Source organism: Bacillus rossius, chromosome 1 (assembly GCF_032445375.1).
Source record: "Bacillus rossius redtenbacheri isolate Brsri chromosome 1, Brsri_v3, whole genome shotgun sequence".
Classification (NCBI taxonomy): Eukaryota; Metazoa; Arthropoda; class Insecta; order Phasmatodea; family Bacillidae; genus Bacillus; species Bacillus rossius.
This window is the reverse complement of record NC_086330.1, coordinates 79226753-79246729: the sequence shown is the minus strand read 5'-3', so window position 1 is coordinate 79246729 and position 19977 is coordinate 79226753. Positions and strand designations below refer to the sequence as shown.

General features: G+C 36.3%; 1 protein-coding gene across 8 annotated transcripts in view; it reads left to right on the top strand.

Annotated features, from left to right (window-relative positions):
* The window catches only part of LOC134538348 (guanine nucleotide-releasing factor 2), a 147085-nt gene that overhangs the window by 101251 nt on the left and 25857 nt on the right, over positions 1–19977 (top strand). For 3 of the 8 annotated variants that reach the window (XM_063379628.1, XM_063379594.1, XM_063379652.1), the window contains exons 9-12: positions 5825–6047; positions 7115–7288; positions 10391–10650; positions 14690–14864. In XM_063379628.1, the coding sequence (XP_063235698.1) occupies positions 5825–6047; positions 7115–7288; positions 10391–10650; positions 14690–14864 (832 nt within the window). The remainder of the gene's footprint in view (positions 1–5824; positions 6048–7114; positions 7289–10390; positions 10651–14689; positions 14865–19977) is intronic. The other 5 variants (XM_063379637.1, XM_063379603.1, XM_063379644.1 and 2 more) reach the window with 3 other exon arrangements.

Genomic DNA, 19977 nt, shown 5'->3' with positions numbered 1-19977 from the left:
GTGTATGTTAGTATTTTTATTTTGAAACCATTTATTTTAATTAGGTGAAATAAACACACTTAAAGTAAAAAGAGGAACAAAAAATCATTCATGCTCCCCAAAAAAGTGTGTGCTAATTATTCGAAATACTTACCGAGCCATATTGGTTGTATTAAAATCATGCACATAATATTTATGGAGTGCAGTCCAGCATTTAAAAACTTCAAACACTTTTTAGCAATTCCTTTTATTAATCAAGACAATTCAATATAAAATTGAAAGCCCTAATATGGCATAAGCTGTAGAGGGTGCCTTTCAGGCTATAAGTCCTGGTAATTAATCTTTTGTGCCGTTGCTGTACAGGAATAACATAGAAAGCATTCTAAGTGTTCAGATTGGCTGAAATACACTACATTTTAAACATAGGTAAGTACATAAATGCTAAATTTCATAAAACCATACTTCGTCTTGCAATTGTGAAGATGCAACCAATTTATAATATTAAAAAATCATGTTTCCATTGGGTACTTTTAATTAAAAAAATATTGTGTGCTTGGAGTCTATACATGACAGAAATGACTTCTTGCTTATTAGGTATGAGATAATTTATTAGTTTTTTTTATTAAAAAATAGATAGTTGAAAATAGTAAGGATGCGGATATGATCACAAATAAAAAAATGCCTTTTTCCATGCCTGTACTCTCGCATCCGTTCACTGACATTTTTTGGCGCTTTTTTTGGCGGTTTATTCTCATGTTGCCTTTGATAATACATCTTATATGCATCTGCCTTTTTATTATTTTTAGGCATGATGTTAAATCACAAACTCCAGCTGAATAAAATGAGAAAACAAAAAAAAAACACTTCAAACATAAATTACACTTAAAAAGTCTATCTTACAAGTCTGTAAGTCCTTTTGCCATTTCAAATCAGTGTTCACATAACAAAAATTAATTACACTTATAAAGCTAACCTCTTAGTCTATACTTTTTTTTACCTTTTAAGTCTCACTATTCACATAAAAATGATAGATACTTATAAATTTAATTGCACATAAGAATAAATCTTTTCCACATGAATAAATAAATTGTAGATACTTGAAATCAAATAAATGTTATATGATAACTCATTAGCAGTTACAAAAACTGAAGAGTAGTTACGAGAATTCTGTAGCATCACTGCGTTATTTCTTCCTCTTCCCTGCCATCTCCCCTTCTGGCAGTTACAACTAGCATATAGTATGCTCTGCTAAATACCTATTCCCCCCCCCCCCCACCTTTTGCTGTTTTCCCATTAGACTGCTAATGCATGCATTGGAGTGGTGTCGCCACTGACACTCCTCCGCTACCAGTTCTCCCCATCACATATCTATTTCCCCTCATGCAATGGGAACTTTCTTAATGCTCAAAAATTGTAGCCACCTCAGCAAAGAAGTTTCACTTCAACAAAGCCTTCTCATGTCCTTCTAGACAAATGGTGGATGGACACAATTAACAAAATCCTTTTTCAATCTTTCACTTTACTTTTGTAACCTTATTTTGTTTTAACAAAATTACTCTTTACATGGTATTCGTATTACACCTGTTGCTATATTTCTATTAACTTCCTGCTGTAGAAAAAAAAACATGGTTTTTAATATAATTTAAGAATGTTGTCATAGGCCACCTTGGCAACTGTTTTCATGTATAGGAAATTTCCAATTCAGTAATTTAGGTACCTTTTTAGTTTGGGCTACATTTTGTTGGATATTTTGATATCATCAAAATACAAAATTTATTTGTTATTTTTTTTTATAGTTTCTTTGCTATTTGTTGTGCTTTAAAATTCTCTATTAGAGTAAAAAGCTTTTTTTGCCAATGTTATGCTTATAACCATTAAACAATCTATAATTTTCAGCAAACCTGACAGTCAACTAGAAATTTTTTAATGATTAATAAAAAGAGTTTGATTTTTAATGCTATTTATGGTTCAATTCTGTTAATTTCTTTCTTTTAGGTAAATTTTGTTGTTGCATTCCAGGTTGGCCCGGTTAAGCAACCAGTACACTTTGAATAGATTTATGTTTTTTATACATGATGACTTGTAAGTTGTATTTTTAAGTTTGTCTTTTTGTCAACACGGAGGATGTACTATTCTTTCAATAGTTGTTTTTCTGCTAGTATTTTTAAATAAAGGAAAATATTTTGCACAGTTTTTTGTGTTATTATAATTTTTCCAAAACAATACGTTGATCATAATTTACATATGTCCAGGTGATTTTCGGCACTGTTGCTATTCTCTTGAATACAAAAAAAATTTAAGTCCCTTAGTTAAGTTTTTTTAAAGAAGGTTCAATATCCCACGGAAATGTCCCGGGAGGGTGAGAACGGTCACCTTGGGCCAGTGCCGATGCCTGGGGTCAAATTTATATTTAAATACAGTCGAAATGTAGATTAAAAAAAAAGTTAAAACTCAGCCTGGCCCCGACCAGCAGGCGTTAAATTATCCCTTCACTTCATGCAACTCTCAAATCATTTTGTGGGCTGCCGATGACGCGGCTGCACGTGGAGACAGTCGAGTGACCACTAACAGAACCATGAAGTTGGATCCTCTTTAAAAAATGAAAACAATGGGAAGCAACCCTGTGGGTCAGTCGGCCAATCACAATACAGAACGAGGTATATAACCATATTAGAAAAGTGTGTTATTAACATTTGTTCCCTTAAAATTTGGAGAGTAATATCACATCACAGCATGGCTCGTCCGGGCGAGACAGCACCCAGCAAAAGTTCTAGTCCATTGCTGCGCAGTCGTGTGCCTATGTGCTGTGTTTTCCCAACTACACATTAATTTGAAGCTTGAAAAATAACTTGCTGGCGACAGAATGTCACGCCTGTGTCTTTGTTTCTTTTTAAAAATTCTCGAATGTTACAGTCTCACTAACCAGAAGATGCTTTAAAATGGTAAAACTGTAATTAATATACATATTAATTTTAACTGACCAAGCATAATAGAGATAATAATAATAATAATAATAATTATATTCAATTTAATGTAAAACTTAACCAAAAATTAATAATAATTAATATATTTAAGCACAAACAAAATACCTTAAATGCCTATATACATAATAGAAAAAAAGAACAGGAGTATAAATTAATTATGAAATGAAGAAAACAACAAAATGCATTCTCAATTAGGTGTTATTAGTAGCAAGAGACAGGAATTATTTTATGTTACATGTGCAATTAAAATATACTGGGTTGATCAAGTGCATTCTTGTCAAATATGCATGGACTAAACAGCCAAAGTATGGTTTTAAAGTTTAGTGATTTTAGTTGTAAATTAATGTTACATTATTGTCATTAATATTATCTTTGAATTAAATTCTGCTGAAATGCAATTGTCAAAATTAAAAAAAAAAAATACTCTCTTGTGTTTGAAATACCTTACTGTAAACTGTGATCAAGCCCAAAAGACAGAGTTAAATATTGCCTTTTTAGGACGAGAACTTTACAGGGAAGGAAAAGAATAATCTTCTGTTGTATTCTTTTAAAAAAAGTTTTCATTTGTGCTTTATTTTCTACCTGTGTGAAACCTATCACATCAGATGTCATGATTCCTCTATTTTTATGTATCTACAGTATATAAAATTACTTTTCTCCTAGTAATCATGCACTGTGTTTAAAATTTTTATTTTTATTTTACTGAGAATTGTATGCATCTTTGTTTAGTTTGGTGAATTGAAATTTATGGCCAGAGTAGATTAAAAGTTTGTATTGTAATTAAAGATAAATTCTTTATTTAATGATTTACCATATATTCTAGCCCATACTTGTGTAAAATATTTTATTTTGGAAGGTATTATAGGATCCGGTGGAAGGTGGGTGGGGAGGATTATGAGGCAAGTTACAGGATGGGAGATTATTTTGTTGAAAATGCACTACTCATTGCTTTTACAATTTTCCAAGTGAGGAAGATACAAGTGAATCATGGGATAGTGTATGTTAATGTAGAAAGTGTGTATTTAGTTTATGTGAGTGCTACTGTGCATAATTATGACTCTTCTTTTTGTGCATGTTATGTGTATATTTAGTACATTTTGAATTAGGCTCCCTTGTCTTTTCTAAGCACATCAAGGAGGAAGACAAACAAACAAATAAATACAAATTAAGTAACTTAGAGCGATAAAGCAGAAGAAAAACCATTGTAAGAGAACCAGATAAAATATATTAACTCCTAGACAGAAATAAAAATTAATGCGTGTAGAGAAAATTCTTGTTAAGTTGGTATACATGGCAGCATGGAACAGTTTACTTTGTGCATTTTAACATATAATTATGGTCACTGAGTGAGATATTTTTTTTTCTTACAAGTACGTAGTAGTTCATGTTATACTTTTGCTCCATTTTCACTTGTTGAATATTTTCTTCCTGACTCTGGCTTACGGAAACATTGAGCAAAATAATTATAATTACAGCATAAGCCATTCAATTCATAACAAAACTGATGGTATTTTAATCTCATGCATCCATTTTTAAACTAAAACTGTTTTACATTAAATCTAAACATGAATTTTTTTAAATATTCACATATTTTGAAGTGTTTTTGAGTTGGATGTTGAGGCACATGCTTTCATTATTTACAAAAATGTAGTGTGAAATACCTGTATTGACATTTTTAAAACATCATTATGCTGGAGTTGTTTTTAAGGCAGTTTGTTTCTAATATGTTAGTGGTTTTATGATGTGCTCAAGGGTACAAGAAGTCCATTCTGAGTCCATTCAGAGCTGTACACTGTATTTGTTTAGAAGTTGCGAAGATTTTCTGGACATTAATTAAAGTTTTACAAATTTTACCATCCACAGCTGTTTCAAGCCCACAGAGGTGAGGCTAGCCAGGGACGGTATGGTTCTTATTTCATCTTCCTGCCGTTCCCCACCGCCATCTTGTCACTCTCTCTCTCTGTGTTTCTTTTCCACAATCACAGGTCCTTGTTGGCAGTGATTGCCAACGTGCTTCGCTCTTGTGGGGTTCTGTTCCGACTCCGGCATGACTCGGACTCTAGAGCACCGAGTCAGTACTGAAGTGGTTCGTTTCTACCATAACCCTGGGGGTCCCACCGCCTTAGGCCTCTGTGCTTAGCTTGAAACCCTTTAAAACAAACCGGGGTTCCCGCAGTTATTGATAATGGGGAAAAGTTCAGGGAAGTTAAAAGGGTGTCTTCAGAACCTGGGAATCGCAGGGAAATTGACCAAAAGTTAGTTACCTAACTGGATTATTAATTTTGAATACTATTGTGTTCCGTTAATGTATTAAAACATGCTTAGGCTAGTTGAAACCCCATTTGTCTTGTAAGAGAACAATAAATGAATCAACTATGTATTTGAAGCTTGATCAAATGTCGATTGTCATTCACCAGGTCACAATCGGTAATGTATTGTTTCAAAAGTTTATGAAATATTGTGGTTTTATATTACAGTCTGGCAGCGCTGCTTGCATAGCACTGGTGGAAATGAAGACAGTGCAAACTGTGTATTGTGCAGGAAAAGATTTAATGGCCAGTTTGACATGTTAGGTGTGGTTAGAATATGTTACGATAAGTATTTGTAGTATAATGTATGTATGTATGTTATCTTGCAAAGATTGATTGAGACAGGGATAATTCAGAGAACTGGTCTAGAGGAGAAAGTGCAGGAACCCTGCAAACAAATGTTCAGCTTTTTCCCTGTAATTTCCTGCTGTTCCTTTCCACCTGGAAGATGTTCCCTCGATGTTCGGAGTTGGTTTGAGAGCGTCGGAGCTGCACGCGCCTGGCCGGGTGGTTGGTGGTGGCCGTGAGCACACGTGCGTCTTGTGCTTGCAGTAATGGCGTACATGGAGATGTTCGGCAACTGCTCGCATGCCAACACCAACGAGTTCCTGCGGCACTCGGTGCACACGTACAACCTGCTGCAAGCAGAGTGGCAGCAGCGTGAGATCTCGCTCACGTCCACCCAGTCGTGCTCTTTCTCCGTGGTGTCCTCGCACAGCAGCCAGGTGGTGTCCGGCCCGGCGCCCGGCCCCGAGCTCGGCGCTCCTGCGGACAGGTGCGCTATTCTGCTCGTTCATATTGATATCTTTGAATAACATTTATAGTGGGGTGAGATTTAAAATTATACTTTATACATCGTGGACATTACTATAGTAACACTTTTCAATCATTTAAAAAATTACCAGATATTCACTATCAGAACCATTGATTTGTTATATAAAAGTAGTGTATGCTATGTTTTCCCTGATGGAAAAAGGCGATTTTGGTTTTTTTGAAGTTTTTTTTTAATATTTAAATAAATGTAAATATGGGGAACAGAAGGGGGAGACATATATACTTTCTATCATCATAATTTACTGGTGAGGGAGGCCTTTGGATGGCAGCACACCTGGAACAGTTCAGCAGTTTCAAAACAACCTCCGTGGTGCCGTGACCAACCAGGCAGGCAAAATACAAAAAAACAGATAAATATTGATAAATTTCTTGACTACGTGGTAGTTAGATACGGACAAGTACATACAATTTCGGATGTCTGAGAATGAATTGACCATGGCATATGGCAGCTTATAATTTTGGAGGAAACTGATGAGGGTAGCAATGTTCAGGGGTTTTTGGGTGGTAGAGAACTACATCTCAGTTAAATGAGGATATCAAAATTTAAAAAAATAATATGAAATAGATTATTCGTTATCTCTACTGTTTTATGGTTGCAGGGGGACTATTACTATTCCTCCTCTCACAGGATTGCCACTGGCAGTCAGTATGGCTGGTGGCTGGACCGTAATTTGTACCAGTGTGTCAAAGGATTCTGTTTGCATGAAAGGTGTTTCTTCTTCATACACTGTTGTGTGGTCCCTGAGTTGTGAATAGGATAGAATGGAATGTAGTGTTGAGGGAAACATGAGTGCCTTGAAAACCCTTAGTTCCCATAAGCATTGGACTCAGGACTCATCAGGTTTAGAACCCATGCCATGACTCCAGTTTCATACATTATTATACCTTTGCCATGTCAGTCGTCATGTTTTATCATAACCCACATTGAAATATTATTCTATACATAATAGAACATTCTGGATGGTTGTCGTGTATGACAAATGAGTGTGCACTGGCTGTATCTTACAGCAGTTTGGAAGAGCCGGCGTTGCCGAGGGAAGTCCCAGATGTTCCTCCTGCCCTGCCGCCCAAACGTAGCCGCACGTCGAGCGTGAAGTCAGCGGCCAGTCCTCCCCCCCTCTCCCCCGTGCTGCCCAGTGTGAAGATCAACCACGTGGCCGATGCTCAAGAGTACCCTAGAAGGTAACGTTCCACCTTATGTGCTCATGTGCTCTTGTTGATATAATTTGATATCAAGGCAAAGTTAAAATAAAAATTATGAATTGCTTATTGTACATACTCTCTGATTTCAATTTTTAACTTTCAGTTGATTTTATATTTATTGTTACAGAATGTTACTGCTACTACCCAAATAGAGGCTGAGTGTTACAAAAACAATTTAAAGATGTTTCGGTTACAATGAAGATGATATTAAAGGATAAAGTTTAATAAAGTAAAATTAGTTTTAATTTTTTATCATTCTTAAGTAATTTTAATTGGGATTATTGGAAGCATTTACAAATCAAATATTTTAATTTATTTTTATGAAAAAGGTTTTCTCAATTACGTACATCAAAGCACACTTATCACACTGTTTAAGCATGAAAAATTGTGTAAACAGGACATTTATTTGCAACATTGCCGGGCCTTGCACTATAGTAACTTGTTGTGGCGATAATCTTAGGTGTGTTCTGTTACTGATGAATGCTCTGCTCATGTTAGCCTTAAATCAAGTAAGCTCCATGCAAAAGTTTCTTGATTTAAGAAATGAATGGTGCCATTTTTATAATTTGTCTAATGTTGATACAACAATCTGTCAAAAATATTCTTGGTATGAATCCATTATCCATATATATTTTGTGAAACCTCGGACATATGATTTGTGCTGACTGTATAATTTTTCATTCCTAGAATTCACTAATGGAAAAATAAACCAACTTCAGTGTGTGTTTGTGTTTGAGTGTGTTTTTGTGTTTGTGTGTGTTTTTGTGTGTGTTTGAGTTTATATGTGTGTGTCTATATATATATATATATATATATATATATATATATATATATATATATATATATATATATATATATATATATATATATAGAGAGAGAGTTTTTCTTCATTCCTAGAGCCATTTTGACGTGAAGTCTAATAAATCGATGAATGCCGGCTGTACGCACGAAAAAGTGTCCCGTTACGCACATTGTTCTGTTACGCTGTGTCCCATTACGCTCATGGTTCCATTACGCTCTGTCCTGTTACGCTCATTGTATGCTTGCGCCGCACCGACAGAAGTGAAAACTTAAAACTTTGTTTATAAATGTGTAATATTAAATAATTTCTACGTTAAATGTACGTAAGAAAATGAATCTGATTACTAGTATAATTTCAAGTATTTATTCTTTTATTATTAAAATAAATATGATTCAATTTTATTCATAAAAGTATGCAATCATTTCATCAATGTTTTGTTATGACGTCACGTTAAACTATCGTCCGTAAACTGACTTTACAGACAACCAACTTTTTTCTACAATCTTTCTAGATCACAATTTTTTTAAAAAATTTTAAAACCTTGCTACTTATAAATTTGACATTTTTAAATTTTAATATAAACTAAACTGTGTTATATTGCAGGTTGGCCTGTCTTAGCAACCTAGAATAATGACGAGACACTTTAATCAATTGGAAAGTTTACGTTCATATACAATGATTTTGAATTTTTTTTTTATTTTTAGTTGGTCTTATTGCCAACACCGAAGGTGAATTATTTTCTTAGGATAAAATTTTGTATTTATTTGTATTTAAAATACATTTTTTTTTAAATGCAGTCTATTGTTTCATTATTATTTCTCATGAAAAGCTAATGTAGATCACAACTTACATGTCCAGATGATTTTCCACACATTCACTGCAGGATTAGCTTGTAGCTTGGTTACAAAAAATTAGTCCCCCTTTGTTTATATGTTTAACAAAGGTACCAATAACGCGCAGAAAATATCCTGGGAGGGTGACAACGGTCACGCTGGGCCGATGCCGATGCTTGGGGTCAAATATTTAGCAAAAGCCTAAACAAATTAATTTAAAAAAAATTTTATGTTTCGACCTGGCTCCAACCAGCAGGCATGAAATAAACTCACTGCATTTTTATGAGAACACGGCCGCACACAGCAAATGTTGAGCGACAACTAACTGAACAACGAAGTTGTCTTCCCATACACAGGTGAAAACAAAGGGGAAGGCAACACCATGTCAAAAGACCAATCTCAATACAATACAGAATGAGGTACACAACCTTATATGAAGAAATACTGAATAAACCTTGTCTAGAAAGACACATCACACCACCTCAAAGCTCGCTCTGATTGGCTGGCGAGGCAGCGCCCAGTGAATGTTCTAGTTCCTAATGGTGCAGCCTCGTGTCTACTTGATGGGTTTTCCCACTATTTTGAGGCGTGAAAATAATTTACTGGTAATAGTGTCATGCCTGTTTCTTCCTTTCCCTTTAAACCTTCTAGAACCTTCTAGAAAATTAGTCTTACTGCCCCGAATATGCTTCAATATTTGACAAACGTAATTAATACACATGTTGATTTTAAATGATCAAGAAAATTATAGTGAAAAAATAATAAAACACTCTACATTCAGATTTATATAAAACCTAATCCCAGTTAATAATAATATTAAAGCACAAATAATACGATTTCATGCCTGTACATAATAGAAGAAACATGAGTTTAAATTAATTATGAAACATTAAGAAAACATTATTAACATAACACATTCTCATTTCAATTATTATTAGCAGGGGGCAGGAATTATGCTATGTTACAAATATAATTGGCTGCTACAAAACATTTTTATGAAGTTTATTTTACTTTAATCCTGAAAGTTATTAATTCTATATTAAATGTAAATATTTTTTCCATTTTAGTGTAAATATAAAAATTAGGATAAAAATTATAATAACCTCTCACTAATTGCTATAAAGCTTTTGACCAGCTCATAAGCATAAATTAAGTAAACTGAAAATTAATTTGGTGGCTAATTAAAGAAAGTTTTTGTGATAATTATGAAGATGAACTTTGTATTATTTCCTGTGGAGGAAATACATGTAGGGTTTAATATAGTACATTTCAGCCTCTTATTTCTGCAAATATGTGTGACTGGGCATAAAAATGTTTTCTTGAGGATTTAGCATTTGCCTCTGTGAAGAGCAGAGCTCATAACTGTGACAATGCTTGCGACATTTGTAAGAATTCAGTGGCGAAGAAGCTGTGTTTGCGAGAGCTGTCCAAGAAGTGTGAGCCCAGTGTGTGGGATGTCAGCAGGGTGAAGGAGGACCAGAAGTGGCCGGCGGCAGAGGCGTCGCCCCTGCCCCCTCCCCTGGGTTCCAGCACCCCGTGCAAGGCACCAGAGGCCACGCCGGAGCCCCTGGACGAGTGCTCTCTGCTCGAGCAGCTGGACATTGCGCAGTATCTAGTCTACAAAAAGGGCGACGAGGAGGGCCCTGATATTCGTGGTGGCCACCCTGATGCTCTCATCATACACGCCACCAAGGCCAACAAGAACGGTCAGTGCTTCTTGCCTTACCTCTTCTCCCCTCCCCTCCCCTCCCATTCCATCACCTCCCCTCCCCTCCATAACCTTCCCCCCACACCCCTCATCTCCATTCCCCTCCCAACCACACACATAAGCTTCCCTCCACACCCATCACCTCCCCTCCACACTCATCACCTCCCCTCCACACTCATCATCTCCCATACCCTCCCATCATCTCCTCTCCTGTCACCTCCCCTCCCATCTCCTCTCTCCTCTTTCCTTCCTCCCTTTCCTCTCTTTCCTCTCTCCTTTGTCAGGGAACACTAGTAGGTGACGAGTGCAATAAAAGCAACTCACCTCATCATAGTTCTCCCTAATGCCACTTCTCAGGAATGTCATGTTCTGTTTTTAGACATTGGTCGGAAAGGAATTTTTCCAGAGTGTGTCTAGGTGAATACGGCTGTGTAAGTGCTTCTGTTAACGTCTGTTACTTCTGTTTCATTACATGCAGGCTGTTCTGTTGATCTTGTTAAAGGGATAGAATCCATTAGTGTATTTTGCAACATTATTCAACAAAATTAACAATATTACTATCAGAGAAGACACACAGGCATTGCAAATAAAAGTATAGTTTACAATAGACCATACTGATGTACTTTAAAGTAATTCACAAATCTTGTTTGATATAGTGAGCCACTGAATTATGTTATTTATGATAATTTGCAAGCAGTTCCTGTGAGAATCCTGCATACAAGTGTAAATATTGCAATGAGCTTACACAAATCAAGGAAGTCTGAAAGTTTGTAGTTATAATTACTACAATTAGGTATAGATACAGCCAAACTCTTAGTGTTGCAAGAATCCAGCAATATTGCTCTTACATGCTTTTCACGAATCTGAGTAAAACAGAATGAACTAGAACATACAATATTATCTACCCAAACATTTAGACGTGGATGTTGCTGCGTGGTCCCAAATGAGCTATTTACCCTCTGGTCTCCAAACCTGCCTCCAGTGTATGTTCACAGACTGTTAAATGGCTAACACTACTGTAGCTCTCGGGAATCCATCAAAATTAGCCGCTGAAAAGATATACGTACAGCAGTAATTGGATTAGAGAAAATTTGATACGTAATTAATTGTGTTCTTTGTAGCCTAAACTATTTAAATTTGTATGATTTTAAAGTTATAAATATTTAGGCATAACTGCATGCATTAGTAATGAAATGATGCATTTTGTATCTACTCACCATTGCCCTTATTTCAGTAGGGTTCAAATAAACTGTACTCATTTTATGTGTACCACAATTTTCATAACAATAATTTAAAAAAATACAATTAAAATTATTCTTTAATTATTGCCCCAAATATTGTATACAAACCTACATACACTGATACTAAGGAAATATTTTGAATTTTCATCAAATCCAAAAATTTAAAAAGTTTTAAAAATTCATTATAATTACAATGTTTGTTTTTGTGTTTGTAACTCAGTTTCTGTTGTAATTAATTTTGATTGATTTTATTCTTTTTCCTTGGTAATTCCAGAGGAAAATGAAACAGGTAAGTCTATTGACTTAACTCGATTTACGTATTTGTAGCAATGCTCTGGGCTGGATGAGGAAAAGACTGTCAAGGGAACCTGCATGCAGCAGTGGGTAGCTATGAAAATGAATCATTGAGGCTGTACTGAGATGGTTGTTGTAGAGAATGGGGTTGTGCCAAGTTGTGATGACCGTATGGTGATGGATGTTTCACCTGACACTGAAGTAGGCATCTTCAGGGGTCCCTCAATGTAAACATCACACCTTGTATTCGGAAATGGGGAGGAGCAGGGTCTCTCCCACTCTGGTCATCTTGGTTTCGGGTTTATAAAATCATGTCTTCCCCATTTCCCTTCAACAGTGTTGGAAAGAAAATACTATTTGTTATGGCATTAAGATTGCTATCACCAATTTTCAATTCTGAAATTACAAATTTCAAATTTTAATACACTTTCAAATACTTCATATTTATTAAACATATTTTACACCTGCTGCATACAGTTATTCTGTTATGTGGATTGTATCAAAAGTAAGTTAGTGATGATAGTGTTACATACTACTATGTGTAAAGTGTGAAGGCCATCATATTGATAAGTTATATAAATACATCTAAGTCTAAATTTGAAGGATTTATTAAAGGATGTAGTAGTTTTGTAGAGTTCAGTGAATGAGTTTGAGATTCTTTGGTGTTCCTTATTTTTACTTTAAATACATTCTTCTTAAGGAAAGCATCAAGCATACTTAAATCATATCATGTAATACAGTATTGAAGACGGCCGACTTTGGCAGCCATTTTATGAGCAAACATTTCATTTAATCTGAACTTTTTGAAAACACATTTTACAATTGTATGATTTGGTGAATTTTGAGTTATTACAATTACATTTGGAAAATAGCCATCAGGGAAGACTGCTGCTCTGGTAACATTGCTAGGGAAGGAGATAATTTTTCCTAATCCACAGAATGGATTGTAGCTGTTACACTTGTGACCTACCTGTCTATTTCTTGTCTAACTTTGTGGTCACTACTTGCTTCCGTAGTTAGTATCCATAACTTTGACAACCCACTGGGAGTAGCATCTATGTGTCTAAACAAATTCTTCAAGTTTATTAAAAAATTCTTAAAAACACAGGTAACTAAAACCATGCTCTCCCATCAAAGGGATGTCCTAAAATCAAAGATGTTAATCATTCGGAAGTAAAGTTGTCGAAGGGGCAAAATAAGTTTAGCAGAATTAACGTTTCCAAATTTATTTTTAACTGCAAAATAAAATATAAACCTATAAAAATTACTTAAATTGGCAATAAGATGGCATTATAATAAAAGTTTCGAAAACTGTCTAAAAGTAAACTTATATGTAAACTGGAATTGTGCACTCTTAAGTAAATTACTTAATAATTGATACGTAAAAATTTAAATTAAATATGAAGCCTTTAAAATAAATGCTACTTGAAATATAATTATAAATAAGAAAAGTTTAAAGCTCTTTTTCCTAATGCCTAGGCATTTTTGTCCACTTTAGAAAAAGTTTTATTAGTTAAGCATGTGCGTATTTGTATCCTATAAATTTGTTACTCCTCGCAGCAAGAGAATAGTTCCACCAAAAATTACTCACAGATCGGGGAATTCCTTTGGTACTGTCTTCACAAAGTTTGAGCATAGAGTGACACACCCCCTATAAGAAAAATATTTTGGCCGCAAATAAATGGTTTTACTAAAAGGAGGGGATATTTTCTTACAAATCGACGACGTGCAAATCATATGAACCAAATGCTGGGGCCTTAATTCTTCAGCAGGACTACAGATGCAAGATCGACGTAACTTGCAGTGTCGTAGTTGGTGCTGTCCAAATTGTTTGCCATCTCAACATACAACATTCCAGAAAGCGTGCCTCTGGCACACTACCGAAAGCAGGCCAGATCTTCATGCTGAAACACGTATTCCAAATCCGTTACACCAGCACTCCCACATTTTCGTTTTCGTGCACGAACTTCTTGCACGAGGCCATGCCAGTCAGAAGGCCTGAGGCGACGACACACCCTCACTCATGCAGCACAGTACACAGCTGATGCGTGACGTCGCCCTCAGTCGTTACCATACCTCCAGTGGTATTAAGCGGAACTACTTGCTGCGTAAATATTAACTCGTTAACCAAAGTCTATTACTACTAATTTAACATAGGATTAAAATCCAATTTTACATTTTAATAACCTATCTTTTAAATCTAAATAAAAATAAATAGTAAAAAATACAATTACTAGTAACACTTGAAACTGCTTACCGACTTACAAAACTTAAATCTTAAAACTTAAAACTGAAATTAAATAAACTTAAAATTATACCTAAGAAATATGTACTAAAATTATATTAAAATTAAAATAACCTAAAATAAATAAAATAGTGTTCTTGCAAAGTCAATAAGCATTTAAGTTCAGTATGCCCTGATCACCTTTTGCTACCTATTTTGTTTGCGTGTCCATGTAACAATGCATGGTTGTTGGATGTGCTTGTGTTGTTTGTGAGCAGACTTCTTGTACCAAGAGGCATTCCTCACGACGTACCGCACTTTCCTGTCACCGCTGGAGCTGATCCGCAAGCTGTGCCACCGCCACAAGCGGTTCAGCTGCTCGTCGGACCCGGTGAAGCAGCGTGCCGCTCGTGAGGCCTTCTCCCTCCTGGTCAGGGTCGTCAGCGACCTCACGTGAGTGCCTGTTCCCTTTCTTCCTGCACTGCACCTCGCCAGTGAACATTCTGTTAAGATCACACCAATGATTAATTTTCTTAGGCTTTCATAGCCATTGGATGTATTTGCTAAGCTGCTTCAAAGAAAAATAATTATTTTCTTTTTTTTTGTTTCAACATTGCAGTCACTATCTTCAGGATTAAGAGCTGCTGTGAAGGTGATGACTGCAGTTTTGACTAAAATTATATGCACAACTCACAAGGCTATAAAATTTGTACCAAAATTGCCAGTCTAGATGAGTAAGCCAGATGCGTAGTAAATTCGAGCTTCAAGGTCGCTGGTGTTGGTGTGCTGCTATCAAGTCCCCCCCCCCCCCTCTCTCTACCTCCTCCTGAGGCATCTTGCAGGAGATGGCTAGGACCCATGGGTGTGGATCTCGAATGGGCCAGGGCCCTTCCTGGGATTGAAAAGCCCCTCTCTGCACTTGTAAAAGCATGACTGTGAAATGGGTTTACTTATTGCATGCATATAGGCTAAAATACGGTTAGTATATAACATACAAGCACTTTATCCAGAGATGACTTGTCGGTTAACCCCGGGTGTAAAACTCCCGGAGGACGTGGGCCACTCCCCTAGAAATTTCTGTGAGCCCTCCCTTGTGAATTCTACAGATTTGCGCCCCTGGTTAGGACCACTGCCGCAGGACTGAAGGAGGTGCTTAGGTGCTTACACCTGGAATGAGGTAGCATCATAGTCTGCTTTGTCTCATAACTTTTGCATGTTTGCCCATGACTACCCAACTTCAAGTTCTCATTCAGAATAAGTGGGGTTAATTTTTTTAGTAAGTTTTGTCGTGGTTAACAACTGGAATTAATAGAAATTGTTGAACAAACAAAACGGTAGATTTGCCAGGTGTTGGGGTTGGGGGAGGGCACGGTAGTAATCTGTTGATATTAGAGATTATTTTTAATGCTCGGGGCCAACCTGATTGAATGAAAACTACAATTATATTGTTAATATAATTAATCCGAAACCTCATTAGTAATGTGATACGTATTGATCAAATTTAGAGTTATGGCTACAGTAACATTAACAGTATATTAAATAATAAGAAAAGGGCTCGAAAAAATGATTTGCCCCGGGCCCTGAGTTTCTCTTGGCGGCCCTGCATGAGAACTCTAATTATAATCCTGGTACCGCAGTTGTGTTCACACCTTTTGAGTCAAACCTTTACAAAAACCCTTTTTACAATTTTTTTAGTTGTGTGCCGATAAAAAAAATTAATCAGAGTTCTTTATCTATTCTTTCTTACATCCCCTTTACAGTTTTTGTCTTTATTTGTTTTTCTCTACAGCTTTTTGATTTTAATTTTTTCTACAGGCCCAAGTGGCACCTTTGGTTCACTTCCTGGACCCCTAGCCCTTCCGGTCCAACTCTGTGTTAGCTGCGGGGACCGATAATTTATGCCCTATTGTAACTCTGGGTGCAGCAACTGCACCACATCTCATGCATGCAGTCATGCAGTATGGCTCAGGTGCTCTTGGCGTAAGTTATGTACTGTGCAATAGGGCAGTTGCTTCCTGAGATGCCCATGTCATCTGGCTTGTAGAGTCAGACCTGTTACCCATGCTCGTTCTAGCGCTTGGTAGTTTCTCTATCTCTTTCTTCCCTCCTAAATTTAGTCCCGTGCATCACGTGCTCTCTTTCTCTACCCCATCCTCTCTTCTCTCTCTTCCTCTCTCTTTCACTGAGGCTACTTTTTGGATTCTTTATTTGCCGCCTCTCTCCCCCCCCTCCCTTCCCCATCCATTTCCTTCTATAGCTGTGGTCCTTAAGCACCTGGCGCTTGCTCTTTGATGGTATGGTACTAGTCAGTCCCAGCCTAAGCCCTTTTCACACCACCTCTCGGCCCTTGTATCAACTGAATTCAGGTGCTCCACATGCCATCTTCCGAGCTCTGGGGCAATTACGACTACACTCCCTTCCCCGTAATTTCTTTCTTCTGCCCCTGTGAGGGACTTAAACTTCGTCTCACTCCTGCCCATGCACAACAGTTCATTTGAGGGTGTTTCTTGGCTCTGCACGATCTCTTAATTCAGTGACTGGTCATAACCTGTTTCATTGTGAACATAGGAACTTATCAAGATTTCCTATTACACCAGTAGTATCAAAATGAGCACTGTACTTTGAAATTTCCTCAATCTTACTATGCATTGATTTTGCTTATTGGTTACCATTTAAAGGGCGCCACACACAATCAGTCCAAACTGACAGTTTAGACTTTACAGTCGGAACTGAACAGCCAGAACTGACGTGTGTGTGCAAGGACGTTGGACTGAACAGTTTGAACTGATGGACTGACGGACTGATGGACTGATAACTTTCGAAAGCCCACAGTCAGAACTGCCGTGTGGGGGTATAGACATTCCGTCAGTCCAAACTGTCAGCCCAAGCAATCATTTAATCAACAGCTGAGCTTCGTAGCAGACGTCTTTGTTTATATAATCTTTGTTTGCTTTAGTTCTAGGTTTGTGTCATAGAAAAGGGAGAGATATAGTTTGTGTTTATTGTGAAATAGATTTATTCCTCTGAAATGGCTTCCTGGTCGAAAGATTTTCTTGCTAATTTTATAGAGTTGTGGCATGAACATGAATGTTTGTGGAACATCAAAAGTAAAGATTACCACAACAACATTAAAAATAATACCTAACCACAAGACTGATCGTGTGTGGGGGCCTTAAAGCACAATACATGTTCAACTACTAACTTTTTTTTTCTTTTTTTTTCAACACTGCAAAAAAATTCAGGTTATATTGCATATCAGTAATTTCTTTTTTAAATTATTATTCAAATGTTCTAGTGCCTAATAATTTTTGACGGATTTGTGGAGCCCCCCCTCCCCCCTCCTTTCCCCTCCTTCCCCTCTTCCTTCTTATTGAAGGACTGTGGCATACATCCACACACACTAGGACAGCATCTCAATATCATAATGGCTAAACTAAACAATTTTCAAAAAATCATAAAAAACCAATATGTATATTCTTCTTCCGTAACAAATTTGACATAACTTGTTGCGTGATATTTTGCTGCTACGTGAAACAGTTCACGTATTTTGCATACTTGATAAAAATTTCTGCTACTTGAATGAGCATGCACCAGACATGCAAAATCCCGCTAGGTGGCCACTCACCTTGCCTATCAGCTGTTCCGCGTCAGATCGTTCATCTGACCACGCACACACATGTCTGCCTCAGCCACTCTGCTGCAACTCCCCCTTCCCCCGCCACTTGGCTCTTTCCCCTGCGCCTTCATACGTCACTGACCACCGCAATCAAATTCAAGTCCCACATGTAACCAAACATAAAGTTCATATAAAAAAAGTAACCATAAAAATAACTATTAAAATCATTATATATGAAAATACGTACAGTCTCTAAAAGTTCATAATACTGAAATATAAATTACTTTACTTTCATATAAATAACCTACTGGATCGTTCCAGAAACTATCTTGCCAGTAGTACCAACTTAAACAAAAAATCACAATGGCAAAATGCAACTACCTAAGATAAAGAACATTTAAATAAAAACTATATACAAAATTACAAGTATAAAATCACGTGAAATTCAGGGAAATTGAATACAACAAAAAGCCAAAGGCATAAAAAAAGTATCAAGCTGTGAACTAGCAGACATGTCACTGTGCCCTGTGATGACAGGAGGCAGTATTAGTCCTCACGACTTGCCACATTTACACACAGCTGCCAAAACATTGCAAATTTAAATAGCTAGAAACACCTACTCTTAGAACATCGTGATTATCATGATAGCTGCTCATAATATCCAAGTCCGTGAGCATAGAAAATCAATATACTGACACAATTTAATGAGGTCCAAGCTATGATTTCTAACAAAAGAAAATGTTTTACTTGTAGGTACTTTTGCTAAACCAACACTTTACATGACTGTATACTTCGTAAGGCGTGACAGTCTCCAGGTTGTTACAATTTGACAATTTGACTTTGATTTTAAAAGATATAAATAATTAAAAAGAAAAATATTAAATAAAAAATTTAATACTATTATTATTTATCAAGAAATATCCCATGCACTGATTCTTAACTCATATAAGCACATACTATGGTGTGTATATATATATATATATATATATATATATATATATATATATATATATATATATATATATATATATATATATATATATATATATATATATATATATACACATATACATATACATATACATATACATATACATATACATATACATATATATATATATATATATATATACATTTAAAAATATAACAATAAAAATTATGTTATTAATAATGTACACACATTATTTATATAAAAAATATTACAAAAAATATTTTATTCTAGTTCTTTATATGTCCTATCTTTCAGATAGTTCTTATTCAGAGTTTATGTATTCAGATTCATCGTTCTGGGCAGCCTATTTAAATTCACACAAACATTGACCAATGTAAAAAAATACAATTAAAAAAATTGTCTTAATCTTACAGTTTAATGCGGCCAAAAATCACCATCTAAGTTTGCCGCGAAAATACGTGGACAAAAATAAATAACTGTTATTTCAACTCGGAAATGCACTGCTTGGAGACATCGAGCTAAATGTTTTATCGGGACTGGGCGGGTCACTTACTTGATAATGTGCTGGATGGCGCGCTGACGATCCATGCAGTAGCTCGTAAAATTGTGTTTCATAATTTTACTCATGGCCATGCCAGACACAGCCTTGCCTGGCGCATAAAAGGGCGTATCTTGTAGCTGAAGTCCACAGCTGGCAGTTAACAAGGAACACATCCAGAAATTGAAGGCGAATTGCAAACCACCAAATTGCAGATTATTCTTATGGCACGCCCAATCACCACACGCCTCGTGCATCCGTAAAATTATCTTTGTCTTAAATCTCTTTGACGACTAAAATGTGTCTTATTTCGCGTGAAGTTTGCGCACGTCGTCTCACCTTATTGCTGCCCGCCTGACGAATGCCGGCTGTCCCCGCCTTGCAGCATGGCCGCTACACGGCGCTGTATTCGTACGCCACAGTCTTGCATTTTTCAATCACACACCAACGTATTATAAGG